The sequence below is a fragment of the Nothobranchius furzeri genome, chromosome 6, assembly GCF_043380555.1.
Source record: "Nothobranchius furzeri strain GRZ-AD chromosome 6, NfurGRZ-RIMD1, whole genome shotgun sequence".
Lineage (NCBI taxonomy): Eukaryota > Metazoa > Chordata > Actinopteri > Cyprinodontiformes > Nothobranchiidae > Nothobranchius > Nothobranchius furzeri.
The window spans coordinates 73,559,575-73,581,142 of NC_091746.1; the positions used below are offsets into that span (position 1 = coordinate 73,559,575).

General features: G+C 40.9%; 1 protein-coding gene and 1 long non-coding RNA gene across 2 annotated transcripts; one reads left to right on the forward strand and one right to left on the reverse strand.

Annotated features, from left to right (window-relative positions):
- The first annotated feature begins 2,198 nt into the window (after positions 1-2,198).
- On the forward strand, positions 2,199-13,230 carry alad (aminolevulinate dehydratase). The gene is made up of 12 exons (XM_015943459.3): positions 2,199-2,270; positions 3,021-3,161; positions 3,292-3,342; positions 3,900-3,996; positions 4,352-4,487; positions 4,576-4,659; positions 8,028-8,116; positions 8,277-8,332; positions 8,399-8,486; positions 8,561-8,647; positions 11,349-11,478; positions 12,962-13,230. Exons 2-12 carry the CDS (start codon positions 3,043-3,045, stop codon positions 13,018-13,020), a joined length of 996 nt encoding a protein of 331 aa, XP_015798945.1. The 5' UTR covers positions 2,199-2,270; positions 3,021-3,042; the 3' UTR covers positions 13,021-13,230.
- LOC107375101 (uncharacterized) lies at positions 11,661-20,331 on the reverse strand. The gene is made up of 4 exons (XR_011520910.1): positions 20,212-20,331; positions 16,923-17,008; positions 13,005-13,104; positions 11,661-11,903 (listed from the first exon to the last, which is right to left on the reverse strand). It is a non-coding gene; the product is annotated as an uncharacterized lncRNA (long non-coding RNA).
- Positions 20,332-21,568: the final 1,237 nt, after the last annotated feature.

Genomic DNA, 21,568 nt, shown 5'->3' on the forward strand with positions numbered 1-21,568 from the left:
AACCAGTGCCTCAAAATGTCAGCTCAGAATTAGTTTGATCAGCTCCTGAACCACTACATAAACTTTGAGAACTTCGGGCATGCCGTGGTGGCGCTCTACTGGATCTTCACAGGAGACAACTGGGCCAACATCCGGAAGGTATGGTTTAAACTCACACGTGTGTTACGCGATGTTGACTCTGCCCGCTCACGCTTGCCCACCAGAGAATGATCTCTTGTGTAATGCAGGATGCTAGCAGAGAGTGACCTGGACACCTCCTGCAGAAGCAGTATCATTTGGATCACACTGATCTATTCCATTATCCTATTCATTAATTTTGCCAGCAATAAGAGAGGAAAGAGCAAAGGGTAACTATGCCATGATCTGTTAGGTCAAACAGGTCAAAAAGGCCAAAAAGAGACAATATTGCAAATTCCTAATGGATTTATCTTAAATTTGATTAGTTTTGTTATCTTTAAGTTTTGTGAGCACGGCCTTGTTAAGGATGGTGTTAGCAGGTTGGTGTTAGCAGGTTGGTTTTAGCAGGTTGGTGTTGGTTGTGTTAACAGGTTGGTGTTAGCAGGTTGGTGTTGGTTGTGTTAACAGGTTGGTGTTAGCAGGTTGGTGTTGGTTGTGTTAACAGGTTGGTGTTAGCAGGTTGGTGTTAGCAGGTTGGTGTTGGTTGTGTTAGCAGGTTGGTGTTAGCAGGTTGGTGTTGGTTGTGTTAGCAGGTTGGTGTTGGTTGTGTTAGCAGTTTGGTGTTGATTGTGTTAACAGGTTGGTGTTAGCAGGTTGGTGTTGGTTGTGTTAACAGGTTGGTGTTAGCAGGTTGGTGTTGGTTGTGTTAACAGGTTGGTGTTAGCAGGTTGGTGTTGGTTGTGTTAGCAGGTTGGTGTTAGCAGGTTGGTGTTGGTTGTGTTAGCAGGTTAGTGTTAGCAGGTTGGTGTTGGTTGTGTTAGCAGGTTGGTGTTGGTTGTGTTAGCAGGTTAATGTTGGTTGTGTTAGCAGGTGAGTGTTGGTTGTGTTAACAGGTTGGTATTAGCAGATTGTTTTAGCAGGCTGGTGTTAGCGGGTTGGTGTTGGTGTGTTAGCAGGTTGGTGTTAGCAGGTGGTGTTAGCAGGTTGTGTTAGCAGGTTGGTGTTGGTTGTGTTAGCAGGTTGGTGTTAGCAGATTGTGTTAGCAGGTTGGTGTTAGCAGGTTGGTGTTAGCAGGTTGGAGTTAGCAGGTTGTGTTGGTTATGTTAGCAGGTTGGTGTTAGCACGTTGGTGTTGGTTGTGTTAGCAAGTTGTGTTGGTTGTGTTAGCAGGTTGGTGTTCGTTGTGTTAGCAGGTTGGTGTTAGCACGTTGGTGTTGGTTGTGTTAGCAGGTTGGTGTTAGCAGGTTGGTGTTCAAAGGTTTGAAAACAAGAAGCAGAAGTTTGAAACTGATTCTGAACTAAACGGGCAACCAATTGAGTGATTTAAGAATGGGTGTAATTTATATAGCGCCTCTCGAGATAAAAATCATGAGGCGCTTCACAAGAACAAAAAATTCAATAAACAAAAAATCTTCAAAAAAATTCATTAATAAATTTGGTTAAAATTTGAAGAAAAATATAGTTAAGAATTGTTATTAAAATGTAAGGAAAAGGAAAGAGAAAATGAATAGGAAAGAGGGAAATCAGTGGATCCTGGGAAAAGTGGAATAGGTAGAAAGAGCAGAACAAGGGGAGGGTGGTGATGAAGGTCCCACCCGCATGAACAGGTGAGTTTTCAGCTGCTTTTTAAAGGAGACCACTGAGTCCACTGATCCCAGGCTGAGAGAGGTCCAGAGTCTGGGGGCCACAGCAGCAAATGATCTGTCACCTTTGGTCTTTGTATAACATTCATTACATAATGGCACTCTCAAAGCAAAGGACTGTAACGAGGCCTGCTGATGAAGATGAAGGCCCCTTTAGAGGACTCAGAGATGATCATGTAGTCTGATTACTGAAAACACCTCAGATTAACAGGTACAACAGTAAATGTTCAGTTTTCTACACTAGGATTGAGTGTTTTTTATTTAATTTATTTGTTTTTTCAAATCAGTTGAAGTGTCCGTTTCTTGTTTTTGGCTTTTTTCCTGGCTGATTGGATATTTTGCAAAGGCTGCAGTAGTAGGGCTTCCTGAACTTCTGTCAGTGACTAAATACAGCCAGCAGGGGGCGAGAGAGCGCCGTGCTAAAGGTCATTCTTCCTTCAATTAGACAAAGAAGAACGGGAGGCGGGTTAGTCTGCAGGGAAGAAGAGAAGAAGAAGGGCTTCTTTTAGAGGTGAGTACGCTAGTTTTAAATGAATATTTGTGTTTTTTAAACTTTTTAATTAAATAAAAAGTCGATGTTTTTAGTTTAGATCCTGATTTTTTGTGCTCATTTACGTGAGCCGAGGTGGTAAAAACGTCCCGTTTGAAAGCTGAGTCACTTTCTTGCTAGTTTAAAGTTCATTTTTCCAACCCGAGCCCTTCACCAACCTTTCCCTAGTTTTAAAGTTCCTGTGTAGGTTCTCCTGCTGAAGTCTGGGTTCCCACCTAAAGCCTGCTGCTCCCGGGAGTTTTGCGATAAGATTCAGACCGTCCGTTAGTTGTTGTAATTAACGTGTCACTAGTTGTTTTGCTAATAAAATACCTCAGTTAGGACTACTCTGTTAATTGTTATGGTTTTGTATGTGTTCTGTTTTTAGTTCACTTTTCTAATGTTTTTTTTATTCTAATCCGTTGTTTTTTCCCACTTTTCCATCTTGTAGCCATTTAAACCCTGAAGACAAAACCAAATAATTCAGTTTGAATAGTAATAACATTTGGTTATTAAAGCTAAAAGATGATACGTGTTCACAGGTGTTCTGATAAGAGGCCTGTAATGAGTGTTGGATCTTCCCAGAGAGCCTTTAGGCCTTGGTCTGAGTCCAGCTGCTGTTTGGAGAAGCTTGGACATGCATGCCTGCTCTTTTCCAACAGTCACTGAGCAGGAAAAACACATTCAGACTAAACAGACCTGCTTCCCCTCTCTGTGTGTTTTGTTTGGTAGATTTTAGACTAAAAGACAAAAGATGCAGACACCTGCAGAGTCGATCCTCCACAGCGGATATTTCCACCCAACTCTCAGATCCTGGCAAACCTGCGCTACCGATCTGAAAGCCGACAATCTCATCTACCCAATTTTCATCACGTGAGTCAAACGTTTCCATTTTATGTGAATGGGTCTCAATCCTGCGGAGTTCAAAGCACCGATCTGTGGTATTTTTCTGTAGGAAAGTGGGTTTTCTCATGAGATACTCTTGTTTATTTGGGTGTTACAGAGACAGTCCAGATGCGGTGGAGCCCATTGGGAGCCTGCCAGGACAGGCCAGGTATCTATAGCATCATGCACGATGATCCAGAGCCGCAGATGCACAAAGACATGGTTGCTATCAAGAGTTGTAGTGATGTTTTTGTGCCGGGACTCTGGTGGAAGAGTCAACTGGCAGTTTTCTGTGCTCACCGTGGGAGTTGTTCTCAGATAAAAGCGGTCAGGAAGGGCGGATCCACAGCCAGACGCTGGACCGACACCGAGATAAGAGAAGAATTCGTTAAAAACGACAAACCAGGACTCACATTTAGCGTGTGCCTGTTGTGTTACGGTGGCTCAAACAGCTTTTTCACACACTGAGACTCTTGAGTTGTAAAACATGACTTTTATTTTCTGCTTAGACTGTAGCAGTATTCAGATGCTGCTTAAGACTCGCTTTTGTTATGTTGAATGCTGAGTTTTAGATTTTATTTCTATTAAATGTCTCTTAATGCATTTTGGCGAGCTTCTGAGTGTTTTACAGGAGCTATATAATAACACTGCGACTGTAACTCCGTTAGATAAAATAGCCGTTTTTGTTTTTTTAAAACCGGTTTGAATGAAGTTCTCCATCTGTAGATACGGGGTGAACAAGCTGGAGGAAACGCTGCGGCCGCTTGTTGAGAAAGGCCTGAAATGTGTTCTGATCTTTGGAGTCCCGGCAAACATATCTAAGGTTTGTTGAAGTAAAATGAAAGGAAATGCATTTTTATGACAAAACCTGATGGTTAAATGTTGGCCTTGAGATTTGGATTAGTTATATTTTACAGTTTTGACAGAAAAAGGAAAGAATTCACCTTTAAATGGATTTATGAGTTAGAATTTGGAGCCTGGTGTTATGTAAACAAAGCTCATTTCACCAGTTTAATGTTTGAGCTCATCTTTTTAAAACTGTGTTTCGTAAGAACCGAGCGGGTTCTGCACAGGAACCTGGTCTCCAGCGTTCTAACGCCTGAACTCCGATCTGGGGGACACGTTTCTGGGAAGTGGCCCGTTCCACAGCGCTGGTTCTTTGTGTGTTTCCTCATCAGGATGAAAAGGGCTCGGGCGCCGACACGGACGACACTCCGGCTGTTCTGGCGGTGAAAAAAATCCGATCTCTGTTCCCGGAGCTGCTGGTGGCCTGCGACGTGTGTTTGTGTCCCTACACGTCACACGGACACTGTGGTCGGTGGTTCTTTGTGAAGTTGACCTTTTCTGATGTCACACAGATCATCCGTGGCTCAAATTCAGCTCCTTGTTTGTGTTTATTTAGGAATCCTGAATGAAGACGGAAGCCTGAACAATGACGCCAGCTGTCTGCGCTTGGCTGAAGTTGCGCTGGCGTACGCACGAGCTGGTGAGTAGTTTAGTTTCTCCTTCTGGTACGATTGTTTCTGTTGAGTCAGACGTCTGATAACTCGTCTCTGCTGCAACATGTGGACACTGATGAATCCTCGCGGTTCTGCTGACGATCAAACGTCTACTGAACACTCTTTAGTGTTTTGTTTACAGCAGAATTGGGTGATATGACGACATACCGTGTTGATCACTGGCAAGAACTGAAAAATTAACACCAACATGTTAATCTGTTCAAAAATGTCGTCTGGCCTAAATTTAGATTTTTTTATTATATTTTTACACAAGAAAATAGTTTGAGTCGTAGATTGTTTGCAAAATAACAAAAATTCTAAAAATCAATGCAAAAAAGTGATAAAATTGCGACTTTACTGTAAAATAATGAGATATGATGTTTTTTGCCGTATTTCCACCCCTAGTTTTGTGTTTAAAGTATTTATAAAAGTTGATGCCCAACAGACGCTGATCAGATTATCTGATAAATGTTGGTTTTAGGTGTAAACATTCTGTTTTTCATTTATTTATCTAGAAGAAGTTAATAAATGTTGTGTTTTCTGGGCTTTTATTTTGTCATACTGACACTTTGATGCAGTAACCTAGCCTGGCCTGTTTACGTCTACACAGAGAGCTAGTCTGGACGCTGTAGTTTTTTTAGCTGTGGTCAAAAATGGCGTCTGGCGACAGCACAAACATCTTCTTTAGTAGAAAGGCTTTTAGCATTTCTTCTTGTGGTTTTAAAGAGCAAGTCGCCCCCTACCAGAGTATTACTCCACTCCCACTTCCTGTTTGAAAAATGCAACAAATGTTGTTGCCTAGCAGACCGAGAGGGCGGAGCCGCTAACAAATACACACACACACGCAGGCTCATAACGACATTATGACATCATATGGTACCAGCTAACGTTCTAGGGTACCTCTTAGCCAATAGCGATGGCAGATTTAAATTCAAATGCAGTGCAGAGTTTTTACCTGACGACGGCACACCACTGACAGTTTTAGGCAGAAATTTAAGATTTTAACTAAAATGCACTAAAGTGCAAAACTACTGACGACACGTGTCTGCAGCACGATTAGACACGCATTTATATAGTTTATCAGGAAATAAAGTTGATTTGGGGGTGACTTGCTCTTTAAAGACGTGCCCAAGTAATTTAGAACAGAGGAAAGAGCCGCAGTGAGCTCTGCTTCAGACGCCATGTTTATGACAAACTCGGCGTCGTGGTGTGTGGCGTACGCTGCTCACCGCTGATTGGCTCAGTTCGAATTCTCAGGGGGTGGGGTTATTTGAATAGGAGAGTTCCCTGGCTGGCCGGGCTCGTGTGTTGGTAAAAATCTGGCGATACGATTTATTGTGATGATATTTGCAATTTTTAAGACTGAATTGAATCGGAAAGCTCAGGCTGGATGCTTCCAAGACACACCCAGTGTTCTCTGTAAATTCTCCATAAAAAATTTTACACTTCTTTTAAATATTGACTCGGTATCATAATTAAGCAATATAACACTCAATGTCGTGCGTTGTTGCTGAATATCAGCGCTGGTGCGATTCGGCCGTAGATGATCACGCCAGTGCTGATATTCAGCAACAACGCACGACCTCTCGTGTGATGTTGCTTTTATACAACAGGTCTACCTGCTCATTTTATTTTTAGAACAACAATAAGCAACAACAGATTGTGATTTGTTCATTTAATCATTTATCAGGCTCCGCCCACACAAATAGTCCCAACACCAAACGGAGACTCAGACAAGGCTGTTGCTAGGCAACACAAACATTTTCTACAATAACGGTTGGAACGCCTGTGCACAGCGGAGTGATACTGTTTGTAAACAGTCCCAGTGCTGTTATAGTCCAATATCAGCACTCTTGGAAAGTCTCTTGACCAATCAAATCACCCGGTCGGAACTAACTGTTGTATAACTGGAAAAATCGCAATATTTCAGCATAGCTTTTCTACCAAGAAGTAAAAATAACGGTTATAACTTATTTCAACTGTTGAGAAGTAATAGCATTCCGTCATATCGGAGTATCATAAATGAGGTTTGTCTAGATGCATGTAAACTATTTAAACTGTTGTTTTAATCAATCAATCAATCAAAGATACTTTATTAATCCCAGAGGGAAATTAGAGTTTCAGTACACACAATTCAGAGATCAGACATACATGGGCAAGACACGTGACAAGAATTGGTGACTGTGGTCATTCACAACCCTGAGTCGCGCTACCTTAATAGAGATAAGAGAGTTACATGAGGATTGGTTCAGGTGGAGGGAAAAAAGGCACTAAAGAGTTACCCTCCACCAGGAGGGCAGCTTTGCTCTGCAAAAAAAACCACCTCAGACAGATATGCAACAGACTTCAGACAACACAACATAAGTGTCCACTAGGTGGGGTGGTGGGTTGGGACTATCCCCACTTCAGTTCCAGCAGCCACGATAAGCAGCGCATGTCACCTCAGTGTGGATGGGGGGGGCATTGAGGGTTGGAGGGTTGCAGTGACCCTGGAACGTTTCAGCGGCCTTTCCGCAGTCCCGCCCAGGCTGGGATAGGAGGCAGAGTTGAGTTGCCATAGCGACGGCACATTCCACATATCTTCTGAGGGGGGAGTTTTCGTTGTAGCCTTGCAGGCTCAAGGGCACCAGATTCCGATTAGAAATTGTTTGGGGCCAGACAGATAATTTCCTCTCTGTCTTACAGTTTGTTGGTCCTCAACCTCTCAGAATCCCAGTAATGGACGTTAAACTATCCCAATCCGTGCTGATTCGTCCACTCTCTCCTTGATGGCATCCATCTTTGTGCCAAAGAATGACAATCTTGGCCAAAGTCCCAAGCTTACGATTCATTTAGACAATTATGTGAGTCTGTGAATTCACAGCGCGGTGCAAACCATCTCTGAGCTCTGGGATCAGGCCAATATTCCTCGACAGCTCGTTAATTTCCCGACAAGCCAGGTAGCCTCCAATGCCGATCAGCAGGAAACCTGACGCCAACACCACGAATATCCACACGTCTTCTGAGTCCTCCACAGACAGCTGGTCTGTCCCGGCGGGACATCCGGGAGCCCCTTCTCCCGTTCTCATCGTTGAAAAAATGTTATCAACCGCGTTGAGACCAGCTGACGAGATCCATTTTAGTGAATTTCAGTTTCCAGAAAAAATGCAGAAGCAGCCGTGCACCCAGCACCCACAGGCAGGCAACGGCCTTGAGGATTAGATATGGAGGAGAGGAGAGGAGAAGCGTCTGCACCTGCCAAGAGCCGGAAGAAGAACAGTCTTTAGTTGTTTTCTCATTTAGACACTTGGTTGCTGTACTTTTTCTGATCTGATTTAAAGTTGCTTGAGCTGAGTCTGAATGTTCGTGGCTGCAGGTTGTGACGTCATTGCTCCGTCTGACATGATGGACGGGCGAGTGCGAGCCATAAAACAAGCTCTGCTGTCCAACGGGCTGGGAAACAAGGTAAAGAAGCCAGATTGGTGCCGCAAATCCTGTAGTTAAAAATAACAACACGGTAAATGTTGTTTTTCTGAACTTATTTAGATGCATTAGAGCCGTTTAAAGTCAAAAGAACAAACTCATGAAACGCTTCCAGAATCCAGTTTGTGATTTTCTCCTCCAGGTGTCAGTGTTGAGCTACAGTGCAAAGTTTGCCTCTTGTTACTACGGTCCGTTCAGGTAAGCGAACGCCTGTGGTTGGGTTTCCGTCGTCATGGAACGTCTCCAACATCCGTTTTCGTTCAGGGACGCGGCGCAGTCCAAGCCGGCGTTTGGAGACCGACGCTGCTACCAGCTGCCTCCTGGAGCCAGAGGACTCGCCCTTCGAGCCGCGGTGAGTCGGCTTGCGTTTGCGTTCGTCGTCAGGGTGATGACAGCTGGTGATGACGTCATCGCTTTGTGCTGCAGGAGCGAGATGTGAGAGAAGGAGCGGACATGCTGATGGTGAAACCAGGTCTGCCGTACCTGGACATCGCAAGGGAGGTCAAAGACAAGGTGCACTGTAAAATCTGATTGCACACTTTTTTCAACAAAGTGGAACCACACTCTAAATTATGAGTACTTGGAGCTAGGTATTTATGTTGGAGCTACTGATGCTTACAAAATAAAATCTACTTAGATACCGGTTATTTAACTAACACAAACTAGTACAAAGTACTTAATGAACTAGTATTTGAGTTACTTCAACAGTAACAGGGTATCTACGGGTCCTTAAAAAGTCTTAAAAAGTCTTAAATTAGCTTTTCCAAATTTAAGGCCTTAAAAATTACAAATAATCCTTAAATTCAGTTTCCAAAGGTCTTAAATTACCAAAAACCCAATAAACAAGATTCTTTTATTTTTATAAAATTTTCGTGAATTTCTAGTTAGTGTTCAGCATTTTTTGTGTACGATGTTGCCGTAAGCGGAACCGTACACATTCAGTTGGTTGTGAAAGGGGGCTATTTTTAGATGAGCACATTAGCTGGTTAAGCTAGTGGGAGCTTGAGCCATGGGGAAGTTTAATGGTAACTGGATGGCTAATCCCACGTTCGCTACGTGGTTAGCACCGGTTCCAGGCAATAGCTGGAAATTATAGCTTAATTTTAATTAAAAAAAATAGCTTAAATTTGGTCAAAGTGGCCTTAAAAGAGGTCTTAAAAAGTCTCAAATTTGGCTCCCTTAAACCTGCAGATACCCTGAGTAAACTAAGCACATTTTTAAGTACTTTATACTAGTTAGTCTGAGTTCAAGTAACGCACATCTAAGTGTATTTTACTTTGTGAGCAGGAAAATGTTCTAAGTTATTGAAAAGGGATTTTGAGGTGAAGTTTTTATTTAAATTGTATTATTTTATTTAGCTTATTTTTTACATTACCCATTAGTTAAACCATATTGTAATTCTCTTTAGTTTTTAATTATTTTTTTCCTTCTTTAAATATTTTTCCGTTTGTTTTTTCTCATTTTTTTTAAAGGGAAATTTATTTTATTTAGTTTTTGATGCTTTATTTTTTGCAAAATATCTCAAAAAATTCTCGCTGGTTGTCATTTTGAGTCCTAGAATCTCTCACGTGTCGCTGGAGATTAGAACCAGTCTGAAAACATACCAGACAAGTCTAAGGTGACCAGATCCCAACTGGCCAAATGTGGGACGTGATGTTCCAATGTAATGAGAAAAAACCAAAAACAAAAGGTATATTCTGCCTTTTAGCCCTAACATCACTGTTACATATACATGAAGTTATATTCTTATTATCATATATTTCTTGTATACATTTTATCTGAACTAAACAGGAACAAGCAAACAGCAAAAGCTTTACGGTTCCACAGTTCCTCTCACGTTACCACACGACTCTGTAATGGCTCTGATCATTTTAATAACAAAGATCGGCCCACAATAATAAAAACATGCAGGTTTAAGCAGCTTTTCAGAGTTCTCATTCAATGTTTTCCACAACAGAATGATGGTAAAAGTACCAGTAATAGTTTTTAGATCTATTTATGTTTGTTTTTCATTCATTTTCCACTAAAATCAGCATCTCGTTGAAAAAATATCCACTTTTTTGCTATTTTTTCATAATTCAGAAACAAAACGTTTTTTTAAACGTGACGACAAATCTCTTCTAGATTTTAGGTGTGAGAATAAATAAACATCAGATTATAATCTCTAAAAAATTCAGATCTAATCTAATAAAAGTTTCTTACTTTTTGCCTCAAAATTCTGAGAATAAGTGATGAAAGCTTCATTTTCTCATTATTTCTTCACTGTGCTTTAAGGGGCTCAGCACACAAGTACCCCTGATGGCAGTACGCAGATCAGGGTGGGCGGAGTCAAATGTTTGACTCCGCCCACCGCGCCCCGCCCCGATCTGCGTACTGCAGTCAGGGGCTACTCACTCAGCATGTAGCAGGTATCTGAAACCGCAGCACCGTGTCTGTGTTAGAGCCTCCATTGTGTTTATGGACCTGTCTAATTCCTGGAAAACCTGCTTTTGACCTCTTCGTATCAGACTCCGCGCCGAGACATGAAGAATGACTCAGAAACAACAGAGTGTCGAATATCTCTGAACACGTTTAATTCACGAGTTTACAGCATCTTCTCCTCCGTGCTCACTCACGCGTGTTTTGGTGGTTCGGGCGCGCTCCACGCACGCTCCGGATCTGCCATAAAGCCCCGCCTCCGTTTGATTGACAGCAACAGGCAGATTTCTCCACAGTGTCTTCTATAAGGTTGAAACTCGAAACGGGAAACTGTCAATAATGTGGGACGTGTGAAAAGTACTGAAAGCGCGGGACATCTGGTCACCCTAGTCAAGTCTCCAAGCTGTCCCAGACTCGTCTGGCTTTAGTTTACAGGAGTCGGGAAAACGCGAGGCGATTTTGGGAGGCGAACTAAACCAGGAAAATCGGATAAAGACAAAAAACTTGTACAACTCCGCGTGTTTGTGACGCCCCGCATGGCCACCGTGACGGATGGGAATGTTCATCTTTGTGACCGCGAGCAGCTGGGTCTCATTCACTCTAACTTTATTGACAACCTGGTCTCCAACTCGTCTCAGACTTCTCACACCTGCTGATGGTTCCAGACACCCACAGAGTCCGAGACTCGAGTGGAAATTCCAAATTTTTCGAGATGTTCCTGAAACTCTCCTAGGTGTCTGTAGTGAACAACCACATTCCCGCTTTAATGACAGTGTTTTCCTGGTGTTTCCGTCAGTTTCCCAACCACCCTCTGGCGGTCTACAACGTGTCGGGGGAGTTCGCCATGATGTGGCACGGAGCGAAAGCTGGAGCGTTCGAGCTGAAGACCGCCGTGATGGAAGCCATGACCGCCTTCCGCAGGGCAGGTGAGGCGAGATGCCACTGGGGGGGGGGGTGACTTCAGCACCCCGTTTTACATTAGCTACACGTGCTGCTCACCACTGCACCCCCGGCTCACCGGAGAAATGACTGTGGGGGAGAAGAGTACCTTTTCAGTTTGAATCTGTCAGATTTTTGACAAAAGTTTTATTCATGTGAGCCTGGGGGGTTAATCAGCTTCAAATATGTTTAATTCAGTTGTAATATCAGAGTATTAGACCTTTTTACAAGTTTAAACATCAGATTTACAGAAAACCCAAATAAACGTCCCTTAACAGCTGAAACCAGGGGTCCAGGTCCTCGAGAACCTTCTCAAAACTCCAGAAACACGGGGCTAAAGTCCTCTGACTCGCGTGGAAAATAGTCCCCAGTTCGCGTCCGCCTGCTGCTCCTCTGTGAGATCCTGGTTCATCTGCAGAATAAGCCGAATAATCCGAGTCACAATCAGCTCAAAGTGTTTAAACCTCGACGGTGAAGCTTCACCTTTCAGGAGAGAAATGTTATTGATTGATTTTCAGCAGAAATCATTCAAACTTCAGACAAAATGTAACTGGGTCAAAAGCAACAGTAAAACTTTGGATTAGTCGTATTTTTTTAGTCGTTGTGAAGAAAAAAACCTGAAGGTACTAATAATAACATGTTACTCTCTTTGACATTGAATGTGCTACTACTAGTTTACCCGTTTAATCATAGATTCACTAGAATAAAAACAGTGAAGTTTGAGTAGATTCACTAGAATAAAAACAGTGAAGTTTGAGAGAGAGAGAGAGAGAGAGAGAGAGAGAGAGAGAGAGAGAGAGAGAGAGAGAGAGAGAGAGAGAGAGAGAGAGAGAGAGAGAGAGAGAGAGAGAGAGAGAGAGAGAGAGAGAGAGAGAGAGAGAGAGAGAGAGAGAGAGAGAGAGAGAGAGAGAGAGAGAGAGAGAGAGAGAGAGAGAGAGAGAGAGAGAGAGAGAGAGAGAGAGAGAGAGAGAGAGAGAGAGAGAGAGAGAGAGAGATCTGTCTTCTCGATCCCCAGTGAGTCGTGGAGGATGGCTGCTTATACTGAGCCAGGACACTCTGGAGGTTTCTTCCTGTTAAAAGGAAGTTTTTCCTCTCCACTGTCGCTGCATGCTTGTTCAGTATGAGGATTGCTGTAAAGACTCTGACACTAGTCAGTGACTCGATGCAACCTGCTGGGCTCCTTATATAGGAAACTTTTTACTGATTGGCTTACTGACCTGACCTGTGTTGTAATGATAACTGTGTGAAGATCCTTGAGATGGCTCTTGTCGTGATTTGGCGCTATATAAATAAAGTTGAATTGAAGGTTTGTTTGTGTTTACCTGTTTTTACAGAAATCACAGGTGAGCGTAAACATCCATGACTTCTTTAGTGTTTAAATGAGGCAGCAGGTGGTTCAATTAAAATCAGAGGTCAAAATCAGAATGAATGGTTTTGGTTTTACTTGTTTGTGTCTGATTTGTGATGCAGGTGCTGACATCATCATTACCTACTACACACCTGAGCTGCTCACCTGGCTGAGAGAGTGAAGAATGACGAACCTGCAGCTCTGATTCAGTTCAGGTGGTCTCGGGCTCATTTATGATGAATGTTCAACGTGTAAAGATGATTTTCTGTAAGATGAATATAAAACAAGTGTTTTTATGGAAGGTGATTTCAATGTTGGAGCTGCCTGAGAGGATTTGTATTTTCTGCTGAAGATGATTTTAGGAAAAGTGGGAATAAAGATTCTAAAGATGTTTCATATGGAATATTTTCTCAAAAACAGAATAAAAAACTTTAAAATAAAACGTAGAACAAAAAATTTCACCAACATTTTTACTTTTACTTTAAGTTTTAATTATTAAAGTAATTCTGTAAAAGTTCAAACCTGAATGATTACACTTTCTACTTTATAGTTTAGAATATAAAAAAATATATATCCTTGATTTTACAAACTTGGTTCAGATTTTTTTTGCTGTCCTATAATGAACACCTCAAATTCCACTGTAAAAACAAACTAGGAGACCTTTAAGGGTCAGAGGTCATGAGACTCCGCCTCAAAACCAGCTGCTCAACCCTCTGCCTGAAGGAAGGAGGCTGACTAGAAAGCTGGATCTGCCGTTTCATCAGAAATAAAATAACTTATTTCTAAACGTGACGGTAAAACAAACCGATGATCATGACGTCACAGTCGGGCCTCAGGGCTGAAAAGTGCAGTACCACATACAGCCACTAGAGGCGTCTTCTGACAACTCATGGCTCAAACATATCTTTCCTTCATGCTTTAAAAGTCCAATTTACTAACAAATATGATTTAAATAACTAAATAACATAAAATAACTTCCCTCTGATTGCTGCAGTGTTAAAGTCTTAAAGTCATTTATGTGATGGCACCATCTAGTGGCTGACACGCATATCACATGTTTCCTTTTCGTATTTGCAGCCGAAAGCAACGCCTCTCGTTCATGACCCGCTCCTCTATCTAAAACCTGTTGTTTTACAATCTTGCCCCTGAAGAAGAAGAAAATATAATTTCTATATCGTCTCTCAAGATAAAAATCACGAGGCGCTTCACAAAAACAAATAATGTAAAAATACAAAAAAGAATTTAGAAAATGTTTAAAAATGTATTTAAAATGAGCAAAAATGGACAATTGTGATAAAAAATGTTAAGAAAGAGAGAGAGTGAGCAGGAAAGAGGGAAACCAGTGGATCCTGAGGAAGGTGGAATAGGTGGGGAGAGCAGAATAAAGAGAGAGCGGTGAAGAAGGTCAATGCTCCGAGTTGGTAAGAAGGCTAACCATGAATTACAACAAACTACAAAAGTTAGGGTTGTAGGAGTTAAGCGGGCCATAACTAAAGCAGTGAAAACTGGTAAAATGAACTTCAATGAATTACAAAAAACAGTGACGACTAAAAGTGGAGAACTAACAGAAATTCTGTATTTTGGGTAGATAAAAATGCTAACCAGGTGTTACTTGGTGCAAGACGACTGTAACTAAGGCAGTAAAAGCTGGTACAATGAATGGCAGACCAGAAATAAAGCTGTGAAACTGGTACTAAAACTACCAGATCGGGTAGGAAGGCTAACCAGGAGTTACTAAGTGTAAGGTGACTAAACCAGAGCAGCACTGAGTGGATTACTAAGCAAGTGAAAACATTAATTAGGCTAAAGGCGGAAGGTGGCTAGAACTAACGCAGTAAAAGCTGGTACAACGTACTACAAACATTGATGATTAAAATTAGAAACAAACAAATTCATTACTTTGAATAGGTAGGAACTAGGCCAGGGGTGTCAAACATGCGGCCCTCGGGCCGGATCTGGCCCGCAAGCAGGTTAAATCCGGCCCGCGAGATGGTTGTGTAAACTTTATTTTCATACTTTACAATGTAGAGTTAAAATAAACTTATCTTTGTGAGCAAGTTTTCTCTATAACGAGTGTAAATAAAACAAAGCTGCACTCAAGGCTCACACAAGAACTTGAATCACATCCTGAAGTTGGCCGCCACTCAGGATGTGACTTCTGATGTTGATGTGCTGGTGAAAGCTAAAAGATGTAAAGAAAAATGAGTCAAATATACTTTTAAGTGCTGCATGAAACTGATCTAGCCATGTTATCTGTAATCTCTTTGAATCACTAAGGAAAGTTTTTTTTATTGATTTATTAATTTTTATTTCTTTCAAATTTTCAAGTACACTTCAGGTGTTGTACTTGTACTATTTTGGATACACTGTCCTCAGGCTGCAGCCTTGTTTTATAGTGATTGTATTAAAACAAAGAAAACAATCTGAAGTTGTTTTTAATTTAACGGTCCGGCCCACTTGGGACTAGATTTCCCTCAATGTGGCCCCTGAGCTAAAATGAGTTTGACACCCCTGAACTAGGCTAACCAGGAAGTGTGAGGTGCAGAAAACTAACGTCGTATAAACGAGAGATAACAAAAAGTGGTCAGTCGGAAATAGCAAAGTATACGAAAGCATTGATTAAACTACTAAAACTAACAGTGAAACGGGTAAAATGAACTACAAAAACAATGCTGGACAAGACCTGGAAGACTAACAGAATATCAGTTAAGCATTGAGTAGTGTTGAGTTGTTTATTTGCACTCCATATAAGTTCATGTATTCATGTTTGTTTATTTTGTTCTCATTTGTCAAAAGTCCCTTGCTCCGCAGTTTTGCTTTACCTGTTGTGACAACCAATGAGATTGCTTTCAGCACTGCATAAAAGACGTGACTGGAATAATAAACTCCGCCCTCTTGTGAATGGAAGCTGACATGTCCGTATGGTTTGGTTTTCTCCGTCAACCCTGATGATGACAACCTGGGAATGTTGAGCTCTGCTAACAAGTAGTGAACTAGCCAGCCAGGAGTTACTGAAAAACATTTATTAAGCTAAAGGTGATTATTATTATATAATTATTAATAAAAAGCTACAGGTGTGAGGTGAACTAGGAATCTTAACATAAGGAAAAGAGTAGCAGACCAAATACTGAGCCCTGGGGCACACCACATTGGAAGGAAGCCTCCTAAGGGCAGACATCACCAAACGCTGACAGACATGGTCCCATCAGACACGTATGATCTGAACCAATTCAGGGCGACTCCCCTTAGGCCAACATAAACTTCCAACGTTAAAATAGAGCGGTCAACCGTATAGAAATACGGTTTCACCAGAATCCGTAGCCAGCATGGACGTCACTAGGATTGAGATATAGGGGGGGCTTAGCCCCAGGAGCTTGACCTCAAACGTTTTTTGTCACACCCTGCAAAAACTTTGTCAATTAATTCATTATCTGAAGAACATTTAACAAAACCTATTATTTTATCACTTTCTTTTCCTTTCCTACTTTTGTGCATTTTCTCTCTTCTTTTTATAAATAATAACACTTAATCAGTTCATTAGTGGGGTCTATGTTGAAGAAAGATTTTATGTAAGTCCATTAAAAATTAGATATGTTATATTTCCAAATAAAGCTATTCATTTCAGTCTACTGCACTTAACAGGGGGAAATGTTGTAGTCATTTATTTGTTTAATTACAACTTGTTTAATTATAACTGTTACTGAAATGTGACAATAAAGAACAAATGAATAATTGTAAAACTTTTTTTCTGCCAAATGAGTGTGCAGTTGACAGTTTTAATATATGAATAACACTGCTATGATATGGAATAAAGGAGTGTGTAATTAACTATTACAAGACAAAATAACAGTATATATAAAAATATCCAGCAAGTAGTAGAACTTATAATACAGAAAGTCAACTATACAGATACAACTTGACATAAGGTTGCAGGCCAGATGATAATTATAGTTATTTTTTTCTCAATGTCTCTTACCTGTTCACTCCTAAATAGAAAACTGTTCAATTTTGCTTGGGAACTTTGTGCTCAGGTAAATGGTCATAACGATGCACTCGCCCCTGTTTTCGCTGTAGATCACTGACCTTGACCATGCAGATCTCCTCAGCATCAACCCCCTGGTCTCTCTCCTGTTCCTCACTCTAGGAACCTATAATCTTCGTATATCCATCTAGCCAACACATTGAAAAACATTTTCAATTTCTAATGCCAAGACAAATGCTACTATGCCATTTAGTTTTCACTCACAATAATTGAAACAGCCATTGGTGGATAAATGGGACAGAATATGGACAACTGTTAGCCTAATATAGCCTATGCTTGGTTGCTCATGATGATGGCATTTTCCATAACATCACATTAAGCTGCCAAAATTTATGTTAAAGTTAGACGGGTACAACATCTCCTTTCTTTACCATAGGTAAACATAGGAAATATTAAGCAATTGACAACCCACATGGAAAGAAGTCATAAACGTATAGGTTTTAATATATGTTTTGATATAGCTTTTAAATATATGTGACATATATAAAACTGGCTGTTTATTATAGATACATATATGTACCTATAATATAATATATATATATATATATATATACAGGTGCTGGCCAGTAAATTAGAATATCATCAAAAGGTTGAAAATATTTCAGTAATTCCATTCAAAACGTGAAACTTGTACATTATATTCATGCAATGCACACAGACCAATGTATTTCCAATGTTCATTACATTTAAATTTGATATTCATAAGTGACAACTAATGAAAACTCCAAATTTGGTATCTCAAAAAATTAGAATATTCTGAAAAGGCTGAATATAGAAGACACCTGCTGCCACTCTAATCAGCTGATTTACTCAAAACACCTGCAAAGGCCTTTAAAAGGTCCCTCAGTCTTGTTTTGAAGGCACCACAATCATGGGGAAGACTTCTGACTTAACAGCTGTCCAAAAGACAATCATTGACACCTTGCACAAGGAGGGCAAGACACAAAAGGTGATTGCTAAAGAAGCTGGCTGTTCGCAGAGCTCTGTGTCCAAGCACATTAACAGACAGGCGAAGGGACGGAAAAAATGTGGTAGAAAAAAGTGTACAAGCTCTAGGGATAACCGCACCCTGCAGAGAATTGTGACGACAAACCCATTCAAAAATGTGGGGGAGATCCACAAAGAGTGGACTGCAGCTGGAGTCAGCGCTTCAAGAACCACCACGAGGAGACTCATGAAAGACATGGGATTCAGGTGTCGCATTCCGTGTGTCAAGCCACTCTTGAACAAGAAACAGCGCAAGAAGCGTCTCGCCTGGGCCAAGGACAAAAAGGACTGGACTGATGCTGAGTGGTCCAAAGTTATGTTTTCTGATGAAAGCAAGTTCTGCATTTCCTTTGGAAATCAAGGACCCAGAGTCTGGAGGAAGAGCGGAGAAGCACAGAATCCACGTTGCATGAGGTCCAGTGTAAAGTTTCCACCGTCAGTGATGGTGTGGGGTGCCATGTCATCTGCCGGTGTTGGCCCACTCTGTTTCCTGAGGTCCAGGGTCAATGCAGCCGTCTACCAGGAAGTTTTAGAGCACTTCATGCTTCCTGCTGCTGACCAACTTTATGGGGATGCAGACTTCACCTTTCAACAGGACTTGGCACCTGCACACAGTGCCAAAACCACCAGCACCTGGTTCAAGGACCATGGTATCCCTGTCCTTGATTGGCCAGCAAACTCGCCTGACCTTAACCCCATAGAAAATCTATGGGGTATTGTGAAGCGGAGGATGCAATACGCTAGACCCAACAATGCAGAGGAGCTGAAGACGACTATCAGAGCAACCTGGGCTCTCATAACACCTGAGCAGTGCCACAGACTGATCGAGTCCATGCCACGCCGCATTACTGCAGTTATTGAGGCAAAAGGAGCCCCGACTAAGTATTGAGTGCTATACATGCACATTCTTTTCATGTTCATTCTTTTCAGTTGGCCAACATTAGAGAAACAAACATTTTTTCATTGGCCTTTAGAATATTCTAATTTTCTGAGATACCAGATTTGATGTTTTCATTGGTTGTCACCTATAAATATCAAAATTAAACGTAATAAACATCGGAAATACATTGGTCTGTGTGCATTGCATGAATATAATGTACAAGTTTCACGTTTTGAATGGAATTACTGAAATATTTTCAACCTTTTGATGATATTCTAATTTACTGGCCAGCACCTGTGTATATATATATATATATATATATATATATATAATAGAAAATATATATATATATATAATAGAAAAAATATATAATATAGAAAAACGGTCAATAATATACATTCGGCCAGATTCTGATTCAGGTTTTTAGTGTGGAGTGATTTTTGTGCCACCAACTGGAGTGTGCAGTGATAAATCTGCAAGAGCACAACGTCGTATGCAGCCCTCTTTCTGCATGCTCAACTCCGTCTCTGCCTGCACAAATCTCCCTGCTGTTGCTCAATTTGCAATTTACAAAGCAATGTAGCCTCTCCGTCAGCCAATCAGAGAGCTCTCCATTATGCAATCAAAGCATGTCCAGGAAATACTGGCAGGAAAATTGCACTTTTTTCAGATAAAGAGGACTTTATATAATTATATTTAATTAGGTTGATTAACCCTCCACTTTTCCTGGGACATTTCCACTGTTCACTTCCTTTTACACATCAAGGGATCATTTATGTCTGACCAAACAGAGAAGAAACACTTTATATGTTGAAATTAAAAGTCATTTTTAACTGAAAAGAGTGCAATTTAGCAGTTTTAGGAAAGGGCAATGTGTATTTTCTGGAAGTCAAATATGGTCACCCTAATCATGACACATGAATTACAACAAATTATTTTGCAGGCAGTGGATGGTGACTGGTAGCTAACCAGCAGCAGAAAGCAGTTCAATAAGCTGTTAAATGGGTGTTTTTCTGTAAAGCAGTATTTCCTGGACATGCTTTGATTGGATAAAACAGAGCTGTCTGTGATTGACTGTTGGAGAGGCTACTTGTTGAGGAGAGCAGGGAGAGATTTGCATCGCAGAGACAGAGTTGAGCCCACAGAGGGCTGTAGCTCCTGCACACAAGCGCAGAACAGGTTCTGTTTGTGCAGACTCATTACTGTACGCTCAAGTTGGTGGCACTAAGTCACTCAATGAACTGGCTGGCTGGTTAATCATGTCACTTCAGGGGAGTTTTCCGACCATTTTACTTGACATCAAAGCTTTTCATTATGGTTTGCGGCATGTAAACATGCTAGCGGAGTTAGCATTAGCATGTCGGTGCGGTAGCATTTTCCACTCTCGTCTGAACTATAACCTTGAAATGTTAACGGTGTGCTGCTGTTGCTGTCTTACCCTAATGTGATGTTGAGTGACTTACATGAGCGCTGAGCAGGGTTTGCTCATCGATATATAGGTTTTTCTGTATCGACCCGCCCCCTGACTTGTCAACAAAGCTGCGGGCTTAAGGAAGTGGAGGAAGTTCTTTCTTGATACTTCCTGTGTGCGACGGTGTAGTTCTATATTCATTAATTATTATTTCTGTTTCAGACTAAAAAACTCATGTACCAACTGCACGTGTCGTGATTGTGTTCAGCATGTAGATGTGAACAAATAAAAAAAAGTTAACTGAAAAAAATAAAATAAACCAAAATGATAGGGGGGCTTGTGATTATTTTAGGGGGGCTGAAGCCCCCCTAAAACGGACCTAACGACGTCAGCGGTAGCCAGGAAAATGTCATTAAAAACGTTATCAGTGCAGTGCGCCTCCGCCAGACCTCTCTTTATGACACTAAACCAAACGTTTATTTAGAAATAATATTATGAAGCTCAAACCGTAACATTTTTTCTGTAATAATTCTCCTCAGCAGGAGTTTGAGCGATTTGACTAAAATCGTTCCAACAGCAACTCTAACTGCGATTTTCACCTAAAACTGGTTATTTTAAAACTTTTAAACTAAAACAGTGAAACAGCAGGACAGAAACAAAAAATAAACACGAGATTAGAAAAATAAAAACGATTCTAGATCAAAGTAAAAAAAATAAACAATGAATATTTAGCAACCTATCAGAGAAAAGATAAAATAGGTGCAGATTTCCATTGTTTTAGAGCCTGTTAAGTGAAACGGAATCAAAAAGGAGTGAGGTTTTAGGTAAGAATGAACGGGTGGAAATATAGTCAGGCAACAAAATCGGATGAAAGCGTTAAAGCTTTGGTTTAAAGTTGATCAGCCAAACAGTGAAGACAGCAAAATAAACCAGAACAAATCAGATCGATTCCACAAAAAGACAGATAATGTTTTATCATTTTAAACATTTTAAACATAAAGTCAAAGCAAACAGGAAAAAGCTTTGATTACAAATCTTTATTATTCTGTCCTTTTTTTTATCAGAAAGACTCTTGGTGCAGAGCGTGAGGCAGCCTGCAGGGGGAGACTCGTTCCTGTACTTCTCTTTTATTTCTATAGACTTTTTAAATTCGCACACAGTAAAAAGAAAAAGCTGAATTTTAACTCGGTTTGCTTTAAATCTTGATTTTAGAAGCAAAAAAGTCAGATTTTTTTTAGATTTGCTTCATAATTTTTGGGAAACAACATCAGAGTTATTATTTAAATTCGGCGTGCTGATCAGAGAACAACAACAGTCAAATATATTTAGTAGCTCCGCTGAAGCTGACAGGAACTCGGAGGTTCTGGTCCAGGACCTGGAGAACCCGTTCGTGTCAGTGTGACGTTTGT

Excerpts from the sequence above, each read along its gene's own strand:
- alad (XM_015943459.3), top strand. The coding sequence starts at position 3,043 with ATGCAGACACCTGCAGAGTCGATCCTCCACAGCGGATATTTCCACCCA. Across the intron at positions 3,997-4,351 it reads TCCCGGCAAACATATCTAAG|GATGAAAAGGGCTCGGGCGC; the intron begins GTTTGTTGAAGT and ends TTTCCTCATCAG. Across the intron at positions 4,488-4,575 it reads CACGTCACACGGACACTGTG|GAATCCTGAATGAAGACGGA; the intron begins GTCGGTGGTTCT and ends GTGTTTATTTAG.